This window comes from Solea solea, chromosome 17 (assembly GCF_958295425.1).
Source record: "Solea solea chromosome 17, fSolSol10.1, whole genome shotgun sequence".
Classification (NCBI taxonomy): Eukaryota; Metazoa; Chordata; class Actinopteri; order Pleuronectiformes; family Soleidae; genus Solea; species Solea solea.
Window position 1 is genome coordinate 2,496,509 of NC_081150.1, and position 18,874 is coordinate 2,515,382.

Below are 18,874 nucleotides of genomic sequence, written 5' to 3' on the forward strand. Positions count from 1 at the left end.
CTGAGGGTCAGCGGGAGTTTGACGGCCCATTAAATGTGACAGTGTGTCTTCCTGCTCCACAGCACCTCATGCTCACACTCTCTGGAGGACAGCGTGAAATTGAAGACTAACTGTAAATGAGTGCCTCATACTGGTTTTGTTTTTTTCTTCAAGCCTGCATGATGTGGGTGTCTTCCTGTGCCAAACTGCTGCTGCTGCAGTGCTGGAGGGTGAAAGGACGACTCTCGGTACTGTCACGATCTGAACCTGCAGTCCTGCATGCAATGTGTTTTTTCACTTTTTTTTGGGCTACAAGGAGTTTATTTTTGATTGTGCAACATCAAAATTCATTTTCGCTTGACTTTGTGCACTTGGAGAAACTTCCTGTCCGTCAGAAATGCAGCGTGCTATGTTTGTTTTGACGTGAGACAGTTTTGTGTTAAAAGTGGGGGAAAAGCAAAGTGCAGGTATGGATTTCCATCGTGCTTATTTTAATCTTTTTACAACTCATGTTGTTTGAATATACTGTATCACTGCTGAGTTTATATAAAAAAGGTAAATAAAGGCGTTGTGACCTTTTAAATAAAAGGCAATTTCTCTTACTGCAATAAAGTTGTGCCAATAAAAAGCACATTTAAACTGGCACTTCCTGTGAGCGGAGCGCGGAGAGGACTAACAGTGCATCTGCAGTTCATTTGAGGTTTTGTTGGACCTGCAGATGGAGGGGGTGGTGATGAAAGCTGCACAGAGACAGGAAAACACCCTGAGCTCGCAAATACACACACACACACACACAGAAGCTGAGATGCTGCAATTGGAGGATTTGAATTTTCAAAATCACTTTTCTTCCTCATGTTGTGTTTGGCAGCTTTTGGCGCAACTGACAGGTGGGTTGTAACAGTCAGGTCGAACAGCTGTACGTGTTTGTTCATGCAAATGAGGTGAGGCGCGCAGCTGGTACTGACTTTTTTCACATGCAGATGGAAGATGTGAATTGATTAAGACCCAGTGCACGAGATTTTGTGGTGTGCATATCCGTGAATAGTCTGCAAACATATTGTTTTGTTGTATTTTCATTCAAATAAATATTGTGCATAAAACAACTATATTGAGTGTCATTTATATGTTTTACATTTGTATCAAGGTGGTGGGAGGTCAAAATTAAAATTCAGCTCAGGGCCCCATAAAGGGAGCATGATGACAGCCTTCACACAAACATGTAATTACCTCCTTTCTGGGCTCTATGTCAATTTAAGCGCTCATTAAAAAAAATTACACACTCCTGCCTTGAAAATAATATGTTACAGTGGACAAAAACAATTTAAATTGGGCAAATGTCACTTTAAAATCAGCAGGTTTTTAGTGTTACTTTGCTGCAAAATCCCACTTTGGTGATTCTTGTTTGGTTCTTCAATGTCCACAATTCTACTGAAGATAGTTTATGGGATTAGGTGAATTATGAAGCACGCCAATGTTTATTTTGTGTGGCATTGTGGTTTCTGTCACTTCTACCATTTTGTCTGGCGGTAATTTGACACCGGTAAACAAAGTAGTCGTGACTCCCTTACAGCCAATCAGTGTTGAGTTAAAATCCGCCCGCAGCCAATCAAATCACATAACGGTTTGAAATGAACGCTCAGCCAACCAATCAGCGGCCTTCGCGCCTTCCTGGTCACTGGTGGGTTTTGCCCAGAAAGGGAGGGAGAAGGAGCTTTACGTCAAACGTTAGCGGACACAGTTATAACAAAATATAAAGATATATTCATATACTCTGCGTTTTCGGAGGAATATTTGATCACTTTTCACTGGAATTATTTACACAACACTCAGGTAAGTGCTTCCGTGTCGCGGCTGCTTGTGTGACGCACGTTAGCAAATCGCTTTATGCTTCTCTTTGTTAGGAAAGTAGTGCTTAGCTGAAGCTAACTCCAGCTAGCTGTGGAGCACTGCCGCAGACTCCGGCTAGTTCCTGGGACGTAAACGTGTTTGCTGGGTAACATTTCCCCGCAGTAGCGCATAGGTTTTGTAGAAAGGCTGGATATTGTTTTACAAGTACTGCGACGTGAATGCTGCGTTTGCAGTCATGCAGTAAAACAACACGCAAGCCATACGTGGTCAGAAAGACAACGGCACCTGCTTAGTGAAAGTGTGCAATACATTGAAAGGCCAACATTTACACACTCGTGCGTCATATATTAAACAGCCATGAAACTCAATTAACTCAATTTATTAGTTCGTGGTGGTGAGTCGAGTCTCAGCGGACGCGTCTGTTTTCTTCCCTACAAATGTTTGAATGCATGACGTTTTCCCTCCTCGGAGTTAACAACACAAGCGTTATCCTCATTTATTTTAAAGAAACAGTTCATTGTTATCAGAATTGAGTTGTAGCGTCGAGAAAATAGCGCCTAAGGAATTAAAGGCGCGTCCATGTGTCTAGTATTAGAATATTTGAACTTTTATAGGCATTAGAGTAAATCGTTAAAGCTGAAGCAGCTGTGCATCAGGGGCAGGGGAGTTAACCTGACGTCATTTTGCAAAATGGACTAATTATTCGTGTTTTTACTTTGGAGAAACTTCAAATGCCTTTTAAATAATCTGTCAAAACATTACATCATTTTCGTTTTCTCGTTTTCTCATTCACTTGGCGACGGCTGTGTTTACTGCCCCGTGTGGAATTCGAGGTGAACACGCCGGAGATAACTGCGGGATTCTAACCGTCACGTACAAGTGAGCCTCCGGTCTCTGGGGGGCAGTAGTGAGCCCGTTACCGTTCAGCGCGCCACAATGAGGCAAACCGGACCCTGTCATTGAGAAATTCTCTGGCACAAACATTGAGAGTAACTCTCCAACACGAGTGTTTTTCGAGCACTATTTGCGGTTTTCGATTTTTATCGTGTTTAGGACGAGGAATAAGTGGTTGGTTGGTGAAACAAACGTCTCACAGCGTCATTAAACGACATTTTCCTTAGATTTTGTGTGGCTGTTTTTTATGAATGGTAGATATCTCACCAGGGAGAACCACAATAGACATCTAATTTGTCTGCATGGGATGCAGTTACCAACTTAGACTTTACACTTACAAACAATACTGAATAATACTGTGTATGTGGCTATTTTAAGCGTATATTACATTGTGTATATCTCTATTTGGACCAGCAGCATATAATTAGAACACATCTCTCCCATTCTGCCTACTTAGCACTAGTTACCTGATGCTTTTAGGATCGAGTTTAGTATTTTATTGCTGATATTTGGGGCTTTGTTCCAAGTTATTTACTAGAACTTCTTTGCATGCCCTCTTAATTGTTGTTGTCAGATCGTGGCTGAAACAAAAAGTGACATATGCGTCCTCACTGTGGGAAGGTCCTGAGGATTCTTGAAAATTCACTTTTATCATGCTTATTCCATCTATGTTGCTATTTGTTATATATCGTTTTTGTTGTTATAAATATTGTACAACATTTTGTAACTGTAAATAAACCATATTCATTATTAATCAAATTAAGACTCCATATGTATATATTTGGGCTGTTGATGATTTTCTCCACAAATTATTTACTTCTTTGGTCCATAAAATATCAGCAAACATTCATTCAGTCTTGTGTTTTCCATAAACCAAAGCTTTTAAATAATATATTAATTGTTGCTGCCCTACTAGAACAATAGAAGATGGATCTTATTTGTCATCAATGACAGGCACTTTGTGTTTGTCTACAGGATGTTTTTTGGTATAAGGTTGAAGTTAGGGTGAAGATGTGAATTGTAGTTATAACTGGTTATGGTGAAGCAAATTGATATGGTCAAAATGAATAGAAGTCAGCGCTGTCACAACATGAATAGCTGCACAAACCTGGGTGTTTTTGCTACATCGTGTCCCACAGATTATCCCACCACTGTGGAAGTTAGATGTTATGGTACTGCCTTGTGAACATAACAGGCTGTCGTCTCTTTGGTGGGACTTTACAACTCGATTCACATGTTACATTCCAACGGGGCTGCATTCCCGGTGGAGCTAAATAGCAGTTTTCAGTGGGGGGGATTGTGTCGGCCTGACCTCTGTGTAAAGCTCCACCCTCGTTGGAGCCAGATCCTGTCATCAGTTCAGCCTGAAAGATCTGATGGGAAACTCTCATCAGTCTTGATTCATCCCTGACTTTGACGTCCCATATGGAACTCTGCAAATGGGCCAGGAGAGCAGCACAGGGACTAACTCTGGGTGTGTCTGATTGAGCTGGTTTTCTCACAGATGTGTTTGAGCTCTGATTTATTAAGTTATTCATTATATTTTTTTATTAGTTACAATTAGAGTAGGGGGTGACTGCACGTGTTTGACTCCTCCTTCCTCTGTTTGTCGTATATATGCTGAGCTAATTTCTCAATTTACTCCTTTTGCTACGAATCAGTGGATTTAATTTCATGTTTGCCAAGACTTAGAAGGGGTTATTGTTAACATTAGATTAAATTGTACATCAGAGTGGTTTATTATTTGGTAAAGTCGTATCCTCAAGTTGTATATAATTTCTTCTTGTCTGACATGTAAACTTACAAACTCAAAGTAGTTGAGTTTCTCTCACTGAAGCATAGCCCTGTGTTCACTAGGAGGCTGTATTTTTGGTGTGTGGCTAACTTTTGCCTTGTTTTATCCAAAACCTGTTGTACTGATATTTGAGTCAGTGTTCTGTTTTTCTGTCTTCCCTTGTTTTCAGGGTAAATATAGATATATAATAATATATATATAATATATTTTATGAACGAGCCTGCGCAAAAGTTGCACTTGATTTTCTATTTATTTCTGCTGGACATTCTTTGTGTTGGTTTTTGCAGCTTTGAAGTCAATTATACTCTCTATGAATTCTTAGTTCTGACAAATTTTATAGCGATCCTCAAACTAGTTGCTGCATTTGGAACGGTCACAACCACAATGAAATCTGCTGTCCTTTTTGGAGTATCTGGTTCAAAACTCTTTGCCCATTTGGCTGTTACTTGAATTGCACGACTCTTTTAAGCAGACAGCTTTGGCTAAACCTAGCAGGGACAGACCTGTCAGCAGTTCTGCAGTAGTGTGGTGGTTTTCTAGACACAGAGCCTCCCTGGTCACTAATGTTCCATAATGCTGACCTTGCCTGGCCCACCTCATTGTTTCCAGTGGTGTATGGTACCAGGATTTTGCCAAGTTTTGTGTCGTCTACTGTGATCAGGTAACGCATGTGGTTTTTAAACCTGATCCGAAACAGAAAAGATGAAGGTGGTGTGATAATTGAATTATTCAAATTCACAATTTTTTAAATGTCTAATTTAAGGCTGACCTGAAAGGTATGTGGCACTTTTCTGTAGATAATTTGCTCACAGTTTGGATGTGTGTAAAGTTATTTGAAGAGGTAGAAACACCTTGATGGATCAGCAGCACATCATTTATTCCCTAAACTGATATTTTGGCACTTGTATCTCTTATTCCCCCTGGTGTTTGGTCATGACTGTTGCTGTAGCCATGTGTCATGTCTTATCTCTCATTGCTGATCAGTTTTTGTCATGATTATGATGGCATCTGCTTTTACTCATTGTTGAACAGGTCTCATTCGTTGCCTGTGGAAAAGAAATCATCTTTCTCCTTAATCCTGTTTCTGCCTTGCCCTATAAGTCGGTCCACTGTCTTATCTCTTCCCTCCTTTATTTCATACCTCCATTTCTTATCTCTTTCAACTTTGTCCTGTGCTTAATCTCTTGTGTTTCACTCTTACTCAGGTCAATGAGGATGCCGACTGTGAAGTATCAGAGAGGGGACAAGGTGATGGGCCGCTGGCCCGGCAGCAGTCTGTATTATGAGGTCAAGGTCCTAAGCTTTGACGCCATCAGTCAGCTCTACACCGTCATCTACAAGGATGGTACTGAGCTGGAGCTCAAAGAGCAAGACATCAAGGTAGGACCAGTGTCGCATTGATGCACAATAAAGTCCTCATTTAAAAAAAACGTGAAAAGTGTTTTCAATCCTTTCAATGTAAAGGCCAAAAGATAGTGAGATGGTGCACATGTTTATAATACTGTGTAGTATGAAGTCATTGCTCTCTCTCATTTAGCTGATTCTGTTGTGTTTATCTTTCTAGAGTGTTACTGGTTTCCAGACACGTCCACGCTCTCGCTCTAGGTCACCGGGCCGACGCCGCAGCCGGTCACGCTCCCCAGCCAGGACAACGCGGCGCTCATCCTCTCGTACAGCGGCGGCAGTTGCTACCGCAGCGATAACGGACAGCGTCCTGTCCACTAGTCGGGAACCAAAGCTGAAGGACACGTTGGAAGTCAGAGTGACCCCCCTGGTAATTACCTCTCTGTACTCTCTTATCATAGCACTGGAGATGCTAGAATAGCTGATTTCACTGCATTTTTTTTGAATAGTTGTTCTAGACTAACATGAATTTATCATACCAATGAAATGTCTTCATTTGCAATATTGTTAAATAAATGTAAGGAGATATTTTTCAGATAGTGTCTCCAGAAGAAGAATTCGTTATGCTGCACATCTACAGAGCCAGAGAGAGTTGTGTAACAAATATTAAAAGATGAGGTGCAGTTACTGAAATAGTGGTATACACTATGGCTTGATAAAACAAATGGAACTGCAACTGAAGATGAGAATTCATATAGTGTTTCTTGGTCAGGTACAATACATTAAATATGTGCAATGAAAAGGTTTTAAAAAGATATAAAATATCTTGGCATGACCCTGATTTCCATCATATCATCAGTGGGAAAATGTGTTTTTCTGGGTTTAGATTTGTAGCATAACAGAGTCCCAGTTCCTGTGTTGGGTCCTCACATTGTGTTTTTTTCCTCCCTTTTTGTCTCCGTCTCCATCACTCTCCCTTCATTGTTTGATGTGCAGAAAGAGACAAAAGCAGCAGAGAACAATAGCAACAATAAACATGAGACGAAAGAGGAGAATAACACACCTGTCAAAGTGAATGAGGTGAGTTGTGACTTCTTAAAAATGTTAATTTATGTGGAAAACGTTTTTGCTACCACGGATGAACTCATTAAATACAAACCAAACACCAAACTCTAAACCTAACATGTGTTGATGGATGGTCAATGTGTGAAATTGAGGGTTATATTTCTCATGAGTTTTACAAAGAAGTGGGGGCGTATCCAAACTTGTACACAAAATGCACGTTCCAGGGATAATGGGCTTAGAAGCAGGTTGGAGCTAATGGAATGTCATGATGTGTACATGTGGGGGGCTCCGTTTGTGTTTGTGCGTGTGTTTTCCAGCAGAGCGAGGCTCCCCTCACAAGATCATGCTTTAGTCGGTCAGTCACATGCTGTGCAAACATGTGCTGCCTCTTTACTCTCCTTGCTTTTGGAATTTGCGAGACAACCGGTTAGCAAAGGTTTCACTAATTCACATCCCGAGAGCTGTGAGTTTATAAGGAAGGCAATGGTTAAGTTGGTTTGAGATTTTACATAAAATCAATAAATGTTTAGTATGTCAAGAAATGTGCCTTGTAGCTTTTGTGTTATTGTTCAACACCAGTTTCAAATAATATATCCATCTATCCAACGCAACTTCAGCTTCCACTTGAAGGTTATGGGCCAAGCTGCAGCCAATACCAGCTCATATTTAACAATTTTCTTCCACTTACATACTTTTGTGGACTTAAAACAGAGTAAAGGCCTCTCCATACTGCCCGTGTTTCACCCACCTCTGCATAGAGTTGCTTATGCATTCCACTCTTACAAACACAGGCACAATGCCATTCATACTGAAATGTGGGTCTGCAATGGTCTAGTGTTCCAAGTGTTCATATCTGATCCCACATTCCAGTGTACTGTCCTATAGCATGTGCTGTTGACTCTTATAGCCACAAAAGGTTTGAGACGGACATGGACGACTGCATAGGATAGATCAGGGATATTCAACTAAAATTCTATTAGGTCCACTTAGAGAAAATGTCCTCAAGCAAAGGTCCGGAACATCATGATGTCTAACTTGCGTTATTATTTAGTAGTGGGATATGTACTGACGTAGCCTAGTAGTCTGCATGTAATCAACAACTGACTGTCGGATCAAATATAGAAAGAACAATTCAAAATTTTTTATACAATTATATAAATATGTAACACTGAACATATGTATTATTTTCTTCTCTCTCTGAAAGGGAAAGAAGGGCTGCATATACAAATAAAATAAATATAATAATAATCTTCAAATAAATAAAAATAATTACTTAAGTTTTGAAAAATAAAGTATAGAAGCAGCTGGAGTTTCACTTTTCTTTCGTTTTAACAGTCTCAGCTAATTTTTAACAGATCTTAACACTGAACAATTTTAGTTTCTCTTTCTTTCCCCCTACCCCACTCCCCTACTTTCTCTCCATCTTCTCTTGCTATAACGCTCAGATTTGATTGGCTTTTAGTGGCATCACATGAGATGGCTTAACTCGAATGCAATTGGTCAGTTGATTTCCTGATTCGCTAAACCAGTACCGTAAAGTCTGGAGAAGCTGCGCTGGTCAAAATAGAAGCACCCCGTCAACATTAAAAATACTTAAATAATTTATTCACTGTAGGTCCAGGTCCGTATAGGACGCCGTCTGGGTCCAGACTCGGACCACGGTCCGCCTGTTAGTGACCTCTGGGATAGATGATAACATACACACAGACCATAGCAGGCTCACGGGCGTGGCAAATATGAATTGGCCTTAAGACTGAAAAGATGTGATAAACATATCCAAAGACCAAAAGAGTTTAATCTGTGTTTTTCATCATTTAAAAAAATCGTCCCAAACATGTCTCCAGAAATCTGAGGAAAAGGTGGAGGCAGATGCTGAGAAGATCCAGGGTCGTTACAATCTGCGCCGCAGGAAGGACGATAGCGGAGCCAAACCATCTGCAGTGACAGCCGAGCAGCTGGAGAAGGAGCCCGCCCAGGTGGCTGCACCTTCTGCTGCTGCTCGCTCCACCGCACTGGACTTTGGAGGTAAAATAGGTGAGTTTCTGGTCACATGTAGCTAATATACTGGGGCACAAAGCCAAGTCTTCCAAAGTTCAATTTGCTATCAGACAGTTAACCATTGTAGTTTGTACTCGTCCAGTAGTACTGTACTAAAATTAGATTACGCACTGTTTATTATTCAATTTATGTGTTTTAATTTCTTCATTCAATTACTGAGTGAACTGGACAAACCAGTGGTGTTATCGTGATTATTGGTCCTTCTGTTTTTAGAATCAGCCTTTGGAAATACTTAAAGAAGTAATGATGTAAGGCTGATGACACAAGGCTCAGCTGTGTGACTACATTCAGACTTACCTGTTTTTGTTTAAAAAGATACTTTACCCTAGACTACTTATTCAATTTTGGAAAAACAAAAATGTACTATGGATGTTGTGTGATTAAAAATGAGCCTGAATTGATGGCATTATAATTCATGACAGGGTTTTTTTCTTCTTCAGGAGCATACTTCTGGCTGCTCTTTCTGCCAGCCTGGGTTCTCTTTCTGGCGCTCCAAGTGAACCTTGAGGACCCCAGCCTCACCAACTTCCCCCCGCCTCTGCCTCCTCTTGAAGCTTTCTGGGATACCCAGGCCTTTGGCTTTGTCATCCTCTGGATCCTCTTCCAGGTCCTGCTCTACATCCTGCCTGTTGGAAAGGTGAGTGAGAAGAGTTGTCCACTGTACAAACAAGTGTCCTGCATCAACACCATCATATTCTTGTATTTTAGTCCTAATTACTTGACTGTTCTTAGGCTTCCACATGTTGTCTGAAACGATGTGATGAGTATTGTTTATACTGTTAATTTTCCATCCTTGTCGATTTGTTTCTCACACACTTGATTATTTTTTTAATAACAAATGAGCTCTTCTCCTTTCTGTCATAAGGTCACCATAGGGCTGCTCGATTATGGGGGAAATAATAATCATGATTATTTGGGTCATAATTGGAATCACGATTATTTCAAGTGATTACTCATTGACTTGAACTTGCACTTAAAAAAGTATCTTTGGCCTTGTATATGTCTTTGATCACGCTGCATGTTTAACCTGGGGATTCCACTGAATGCCTGTGTTCTATTTTTGCCGGCCCAGTCAAGAAAGTAGCCATTGACTGTCCTAATTTGCTAATTTCCTAATTTGCATAATCGGCCATGTGTATGTAATTGTAATGGGCACTGTAGGAGAGAGGAATAATGTTGTGGAATAGACAGAAAGGGACTTAAAATCACCTTAAATGTGTAGAACCATTATTATTATATATATATATATATATATATATATATATATATATATATATATTAGGATTATTGTTCGTTTTACTTTGTAGTAGATCAAACAATGGGTGCTAAATGCTTACAATAGTCAAAGTTGAGCACAATTAAAGCATTAAATGAAGAATCTTTAAGACTACAATGAAGAGAACATTTGTCACCTCAAACAATACGGGGTATTTCTTTTTGTTATAGGTTTGCATTAATAATGTTACTGTGGAATTGGGGAAAAACAAACCTTGAAAAAATCACTGAAGACGAGGGTTGTGTCGAGCTAACACGCTGTCAGCGCGCTCACTTATTCCTGACAATGACGAGCTCCGTTCACACCGGCACACAAACTTAATGTCCAGTTCAGTTTCTGTCCACACAGACAGCTCCTGCAGCTAGTGTCTCCAAATGTTCAAGGGTGTAATTAAAGCAGCGTAACGCCGAGGTCAGACTACTCATTATATGCGTGTTTATAGCACAGTCCTTCAGACGAAGGGTGTCGGGATCCATCTGCCCTGAAAATCGAAGATAGTTTTTGATCGTCGTGAATGACAATCAAAGACAGATCTGGCAGGAGCACGTGTTCAGTCACATCAGTGGCATTGACCAATGCTTACTACACATCATGTAGTCTGACCCCAGCATCACTCCCATCTGCCCACGTAGGGTGGATCCTGTTGGTCAGTGGCATTTACGCATGACCGTTAGCTGAAAGACCAGTATCTAGTAAATCCATATCCATTAGCACACTTGTGAATAAGTGACACTCACATGATGACGATGATGCACTTTGTCAGGTGTTAATCTCATTATTTTTCTCCTCTCCTGTTTGTCTGCAGCTGAGCGAGGGCATGCCACTGAGGTCTGGTGAGAGACTGAAGTACAGAACCAATGGTGAGGCCGCGTGAATCAATACTGTAACTGTAACACTTGATCCTCGCTCATTTATTACTCTTAACTGATCAATACACACTGAGGGCAACTTTGTGCTCAATAAGGAGCCATTACAGTATTTAGTTGGCAATATCTTAGTTACAGCTTAAAAAACAAATGCAGTTCTGTGATTAATCTTCAAGAACTTTCTAAAAGAGGGTTGTTGATTTAACTGGTTGTGTTCGAGATGCATTTTATTGTATATTTAAAGGTTGTCATGTTATATCGTCCAACCATTTATATTACAGAGGGAGGACTAAATAAGAAGCAGTTATTTTCATTATAGCTAAATCCGTTTATCATATTAGTTGCTTGTCAACAATTGTTTTGTTTAATCCAGTTTAGTCAGTTTTGTACAAGTTTAGTTCTCATTTATTTATTATAAAGCCCCCAATGTCATTACTTTATTTTGCATTATATAAAACTTCGTAAGAAATCCACATAAAAATGAAACCATTGAAGGTAATCCTTGTGGATATTGAGTATTGTAGTCCTTAATTATAAATGTCACAGTAAGGCGCATCTAAAAAGAAAATAAAGTGCTGGAGAAGCACTAGCTGGGCACATGAGTTTTTTTTTTTTATCAGACCTTTTAACAAAATATTTACTTTAAATATCCTTGATAGGCCAGTTTGACAGGACATGGATTACATCACTATATTATAATCCCAATTGGCGTTGTAATTTTATACAGTTGAATCAAAAACCTTTCCAAAACATTTAAAGCAAAAATGAATGTAGGAGTTATGACAGCGGTAATGTAAGATGGTATTTGTTAAGTGTACCTAACAAAGTGATAAGTACGTGTCCATGTTGTCTCTGTTGTGATTTGAAAGCTGTTCTGCGCAGTTCTTTGTCTCGGTGTCTAAACTGCTGTGTGTCTTCACAGGTTTCTTTGCCATCGTAATGAGCGCTGCAGCAGTGGCAGCAGCAGTCTACCTGGGCTTTGACCTCACCTACATCCACAGTCATTTCCTGCAGCTCGCTGTGGCCTCCTTCCTCATCTCCGTCCTGCTCAGCATCTACCTGTATGTCCGTTCCCGCTATGCCGCCTCGGAGCAGCTAGCACTGGGAGGAAGCTCAGGTGAGCAGAACGACCTCCAGTTACGGTCTTGATTACGACTGTATACTGTTGTGACTCCATTTTTGGTTCATGTGTTTTGTAGTAGCCTGATGTCTTTGTTCTCCTTCTGTTTTCCTTCAGGCAATGTGGTTTATGACTTTTTCAAAGGACATGAGCTCAATCCTCGTGTCAAAAACTTTGATCTGAAATTCTTCTGTGAGATGCGTCCTGGACTGATAGGCTGGGTGAGAACAACTGAATGATTTTTAGAAATGTAGCTGTTCTTTGCTCTTTGAGGACATGTTTGAAGTGAGCCTGTCGTATACAGCACCAATCATTCTCGTCATTCTCTTATACAGTAGCTTTACATTTTCACTTGAAGTCAACAGAATAGCACTTAAGGGTACACCTGTCTCTCCACAAACACATTATTATTATTATTATTATTATTATTATTATTATTATTATTATTACTATTACTACTATTATCATTACTATAACCTTTATTTAACCAGGCAAGATGGGGAGCAACACATTGACAGTTATTTATTATTTTTTGCAACCTTGTTCAAAGTCACAGAGACATGAGATATAATAATGTTTACTATGCATCCAGCTGTATAGCCTATTACAACACCCATAAGGTATTAATGTGCTTTACATACAATTATAAAACATAGAAAAAAAAACTTAAAATGGCAGAAATAAAACACATAATATAATCAATAAAATAAAGCTTTCACCCCACTGTTAGAACTATATCCAAAGTAAAAAGAATGATTAAAATATCACAATGTACACATAAGATTCAGAGGTAAAACATTGCAGTGTGATTCAGTTAAAACATCTGCAGTCATGTGACTCCAGGTAAATCAAAGTAAATATGAAAACATTCCAAAGCTTTGATTACGTGTCTCTCTGGATGTTCAGTGTTTGATCAACTTTGCGATGGCACTGGCTGAGATGAAGCGGCACGGTCTGGATGCTCCGTCATACAGCATGATCCTGGTGAACCTCTTCCAGCTGCTCTACGTGGCGGACGGTCTCTGGAACGAGGTAAACTCCACAGAGCACAAGACGCACACTTTATTAATAATGATTAAAAAAAAGAGACCTAAATAAAACCCAAACATCTGTGTATGTATGTGGTTTTCCTCAGGAGGCGATCCTGACCACCATGGACCTGATGCACGACGGCTTTGGCTTCATGTTGGCTTTTGGTGATCTGGTGTGGGTTCCCTTCACTTACACCTTGCAGGCTTATTACCTGGTCCACCATCCCAACCCGCTGAGCCTCCCCGCGGTAACAGTCATCGTCATACTCAAACGTGAGTAGGAGAAAAGCATCAGTATTATTTACTCATCAGTCGGATTCAAGAATTGAATTATTATTGGGTTTACACAGCAGTTTAATGACCTTTTTATGTTTCTCATTGTCTTCCATCAGTTATTTTTTTATATATACAGTATATATAAAAGCTACCAGTCCAGTTGTGTTGTGTTTTTGTTTCTAACCTTTTCCTTTCTTCTTTTCCACCAGTCGTCGGCTTCTACATCTTCCGGAAATCCAACTCTGAGAAGAACGCCTTCAGGAGGAACCCATCAGACCCCAAACTATCTCGTAAGTTGCCCTGCAAGTGTAGGGCTAATCATGTCCTGGTCATGTGATGAGTTCTTTTGTGTGCACATATTTATTCATTTATTATGCCCCAAATGGAAAATCAGTCATTCAAACGGCTGATGTTTGAGAACTTAATATTCCATCCCAGTGACTGAGACTAAAGTGAATGTGCATTTGACAGACTTGTCAGTTGTCGTGGAAAGAAGCGGCAGTTTTATTTGGACCATTTATATTTAGCATTAGGAGGCATTTACCAAAGAAAAAGAGAAGAAAAAGAAAATAATAGCTGTAAAACTAAGCATTGTAAACTCTGAACTTTCTAAAAACAACCCATAATGCACTGTGAGTGTGATTAATTGCAACATTCTTACTTTAACATTTTGTCTCTGTCATCTGCAGACCTGAGGACGATCCCCACAGCCACAGGGAAGAGTCTCCTGGTCTCTGGCTGGTGGGGTGTGGTGCGTCACCCCAACTACCTGGGAGACCTCATGATGGCTCTGGCCTGGTCTCTGCCCTGCGGTGAGTTCACTTTATTTAAGAGAATTACTTCTCAGGTTCAGACCATGGCTGTCACGAATAATTGTCATACAGCACATGATTTTATGACTTTGTCTTAATGTATGCAATAATTACATTATGATTAAAGTTTAATGAGAGTAAAACACATTGATAGGAAGAGAAAAAGCCATTGAAGTTGATGTAGTGATGCAGGAAGGGCTGTAACAATTAATTACCAACACTTTTTTTGGTTCCATTATTATTATTATTATTATTATTATTATTATTATTATTATTATTAATAATAGTAATAAAACGAGATCTCTGATTTTACAGTGTGAATCTTTTCTGGTTTCTTTGCTGCATATAATGAAGAAATCATCCAAACGTTTGGTTTGTGTACAAAACAAGACATTTGAGAACATCTGAGTTTTGGGTTTTGGGAAACATTGATCAACACTGATTTTCTCTTTCTTTGGGACCAAACAACTAATCGATTAATCAAGAAAATAACAACGGATCAATCGAATATACAAATAATTGTGTGTCTGGAGCCCTGATGGTGTAGGAGATTTCTAACTCCAGTAGGTGGCAGCGATGCAACATCATAGATGCTGTTAAACCCTCACCAAAGACACATTATTGTCATGACTGTAATTATTATGACTTATTATGAGTCATCCTGCTTGGGGTTGACATTTTTTTTGTCCATTTGTAAGCAGTTATGAAAGATCCTATCATGAAAGGTTCATTATTTTTTTATTGTTCATCATATAGAAACTGAAAGAGCGTGCATGGCTCCATTCCTTTGCATTGTCTTATAATGTTGCATTGAATGAAATCATGATGAACTCCTCTGCCTTGTGTCTGAGGGAGAATTTATCAGTAGTTGTATCAGATTATTGGCAGCGTATCAAGATATGTATCGTATCTGACTATAATAAAATAATTTGTAATCTCACTCATCCTTGGATAGACAAACAAGTTGAACACAGTGAAAGTGCTGTAGACGGATCAGACATGAATGTACAGCCTGGTTCATGGTCTTTGTCTTTGTCTTTGTCCTCTTCCGTCTGCAGGCTTCAGCCACCTCCTGCCGTGGTACTACATGATCTACTTCATCATCCTGCTCGTGCACCGAGACTCCCGCGACATGAGCGAGTGCAGGAGGAAGTACGGGTCGGCGTGGGACGAGTACTGCCGGACGGTTCGCTACCGGATCATTCCCCGCGTCTACTGAGGAACCTGACGCTGGACACTCAAGCTGAGGCCTTTTTTTAAAAGAGAAAAAAAGCTCTCAAATCAAAAATATTGACTGACTGAATTGACTTTTTTTATTTTTTTATTTTAAGCATTTTAAAAAATCTTTCTGGACTGAAGAAGCTACAGTACATTGAAGTTTTATGTCGAAGAAAACAAAGACTCATTGGTTTTTATGGACTGTTGGAAGAATTTTATTTTTAAGTAGTAAATACTTAAAAAAAATGTAAACAAAAATCTCAAAATGTGGAGAAAAAAAAGAAAAGTAAAACGCCTCTGCTAGAAACGTCTTGTTAGGATGTATATATTTGTACATACACTGCTGTTTTCACAGGAACACACCACTTTTGCTTTGCTCTCATATTCAAAATTGCAGTATCATCTTCGCTGTTATGAGTAACGTGTACGTATACCCTCCTACTATCATATTACAGCTTCTTTTTATTGACGAGGATGGGATTGAAATGCTACTTTTTCAAGGAAAAAAAAAATAACCTGTACATTTAATCCAATGACTGTGTGTTAAAATGGACGACATGTTTCCACTGTTATAAACTATAGTTGTTATAGCTGTATAGTGATGGTTAGTGTGTGGAGCTGCAGTATCAATTATCTGGTTCCCATTCATTCAGCAATTATTTTTGGAAATGTTATAAAGGAAATGCACATTTATGGGTGTTTGCAGCCTCTGCTGTTTAATTATTGGGAGTTAGTTCACAGAGAGGAGACAGTCCACACACTCACTCTCTCATCTGCTGTTTCAGATGCAGAAGCTTTATTTGTTAAATCTGTTTAAATTAAAACGCTACGTAATAATTTAATACTGTTGGCGTTTAGTTTGTTTCCATTCAGGTTTTTCACACACAAATCCAAAACGTGAAACCTGAAAACCAAACCTATCAGAATCAGGAAAAAACTAACCTTCAGAATCAATGTTTTTACTTTGTCTCGCACAGGAGTAGGCGGAGTTTTTGTGGCTTCATGTCCTCCATCTTTACCTCCTGTCATTGTTTGGAAATAGGAATTGTGTTTTTTTTATTTGATTTTTTTCATCTCAGGACTCAGACCAAACGTTGCATTAGAGAAAAAGGTTTCGTCTTAAGGATTTCTTTCGTTGTGTATAGTTTTGATGCATTAGTAGTTTTGACTTCCGATTTGTAAAAATAATGTTTCTGAAGTCTCGAGAAAAGAAAATGCACTAATGCATGAAGGCATTTTTGTTTCACTTTATTTTCTTTTTTTTTTAAAATCGGTTCCAAAGTGTTTTTTAGATCGGGCGTTTTGCTACCTCAGGTTTATGGTCTGTGGCTCTTCCTCCTCTGTCCTCTAGGAGGCAGTGTGTGAATGTGTGATGTCACTGCTGAAGAGGGGAAAAGGACTTGGACTTTGTTGTGTTTTTAAGTTAGTAACATTGGCATCCGTTGAGACTGGGCATCACAGATAATCCCATCTGATTTGAAATTTCAAAGAAACATCTGTATTTTTTATTCTGCTCATTTATTTTGAAGTGTTGTCTTTTTTTATTTCCCACCTCAAACACATGAATTAACCATCGCCATGTTTCTTGACTGTGTTGCCATGCAGAGCGACTGTTAACATTCTAACCTGTGAATATGCAAACCCCTCAAATGAAAAGGCGTTTATTTTTTCCCACCTGCGCAGCTTTAGGTGAAAACACAAGTAGCAATAATATTAAGGTTGAGTTTTTAATGCTGTGCTGACTGAATTCCTTGTAAATATCTATTTTTTAATCATATTATTTTTTTGCAGTCAAAGAATTCAAAGTAGCAATATTTCTCCGTAGGTATTTAATGTTTTAATTTTAAGTTAATTATCGATTTTTCAACCACTGTAGTTATGTTTACAGCCAGATTTGTCACATTTATGGGCAATTCTTCAAAACATGTATTTAAAAAAGTGGTAAACTTCATTATTGACCGTACTTTCAGACGCCCCCTCAAACACACATGATGGTGATTGTGTTGATTTAAGAAAAAAAATGTGATGGTGGTAAAAATTCTTAAGTTTATTTGGCCAGTTAGTGAACGGAGAGCAGTGAAATCTGTGACAGTAGGAAAAGCTGATGTGTACAAATGTTGCAGCATCAAATAAAGATTTACAGTATTTTTCCTTTTTTTTTACTCTCGATGTCTGGACTCTGTTCATTTCTGTGTGATTCAATCAATCATGAAGTAGCACTTATATGGAGGAATTTATAGTTTAATTTAATTATCTTTTCTTACATTCTATTCTTTCTTAAACCACTTGTCACACAGTGGCGATCTTTTTATGTGATCAGGTTTATCATCCAATGACTACAACACAATAAATGCTGTTATCAAGTTAATTATCCTAAAAACACTGGTAGAATTATAACACATTTTAATCAAAAAAATAAACAGCAAATTAAACTGGTTTGCTGTTGTTTTGCATTAGAGTTCACTTTAAGCACATTATTACAAGTTAGTGTGAAGTAATAACTAAGAAACTGCTGCTGATTTCTACAGAAATAAACTAAATAAATAAACATTTATTTTTTATATATATATTAAAAAAATAAACATTTATTTTATATATATATATATAGATATATATATATATATATCTATATATATATGAAGTAAACAGTAAGTTCTCAAAAAACACTTCTTATTTTGAAATGGTGCTGCTATAAAATCCATGACAGAGCAGCTGTAGGTGAATCCACATCGAAGTGAGCTCCTGCTGCCACAAGATGGAGCTCTTTTCCATTAAATAACTCTTCGGCTGTGACGTGTAAAGGGAAATCTACCTCTCTTCGCTCCAAAGTGAGAATAACCTTGTTAGTTAAAGTAAATGAGAGCTGGTTAATGTGTGTTTCTGTTGAAAGAGATGTCAGCATTTTGTCCTTGTTAATGTGCCGCACTACAGAGAACCATTGAAAGTAACACTGTTACTATGTTGTTTCTCATGCCTTGGGATTTTGTTTCCGTTTTATTTATTTATTTCTTGGATAAAATTTCTTTGTGTATTTATTTTCCTGTTTTATTTTGTAGCATTTCCGCTCTGTGTGTATATTGAGCTTTACTTCCTGTTGGTGTGTGTTTTTTTTCTTTCCTCCCCTGATTAAGCACACCTGTTCCTGATTGTTCACCTGTGTTTCTTGTCACTTTACCTGTTTTCTCATTTCTCTGTTAGCGCTCTAAACGTTTTTCTTTTCGTGTTTATTTTCTTTGAGTCTGAGTTTAACTCTGGAGAACTTTGGATTTGTCCTCAATTAGCTCATTGAAAG

The 18,874-nt window shown here is 38.7% G+C and overlaps 1 protein-coding gene across 3 annotated transcripts; it reads left to right on the forward strand.

Moving 5' to 3' along the window:
* Window positions 1-1,662: 1,662 nt before the first annotated feature.
* Window positions 1,663-17,744, forward strand: lbr (lamin B receptor). 3 transcript variants are annotated; one of them, XM_058614032.1, is made up of 14 exons: window positions 1,663-1,809; window positions 5,722-5,896; window positions 6,081-6,290; window positions 6,857-6,940; window positions 8,770-8,959; window positions 9,406-9,620; window positions 11,065-11,119; window positions 12,048-12,242; window positions 12,363-12,466; window positions 13,152-13,277; window positions 13,381-13,549; window positions 13,762-13,842; window positions 14,242-14,364; window positions 15,423-17,744. In XM_058614032.1, the coding sequence occupies exons 2-14, from the start codon at window positions 5,726-5,728 to the stop codon at window positions 15,581-15,583; spliced, it is 1,884 nt and encodes a 627-aa protein (XP_058470015.1). In that variant the 5' UTR covers window positions 1,663-1,809; window positions 5,722-5,725; the 3' UTR covers window positions 15,584-17,744. The 3 variants fall into 3 exon arrangements, with proteins under 3 accessions (XP_058470015.1, XP_058470013.1, XP_058470014.1); XM_058614030.1 differs by lacking the exon at window positions 1,663-1,809 and adding an exon at window positions 4,093-4,195; XM_058614031.1 differs by lacking the exon at window positions 1,663-1,809 and adding an exon at window positions 4,094-4,195 and having other exon boundaries at window positions 9,424-9,620.
* Window positions 17,745-18,874: the final 1,130 nt, after the last annotated feature.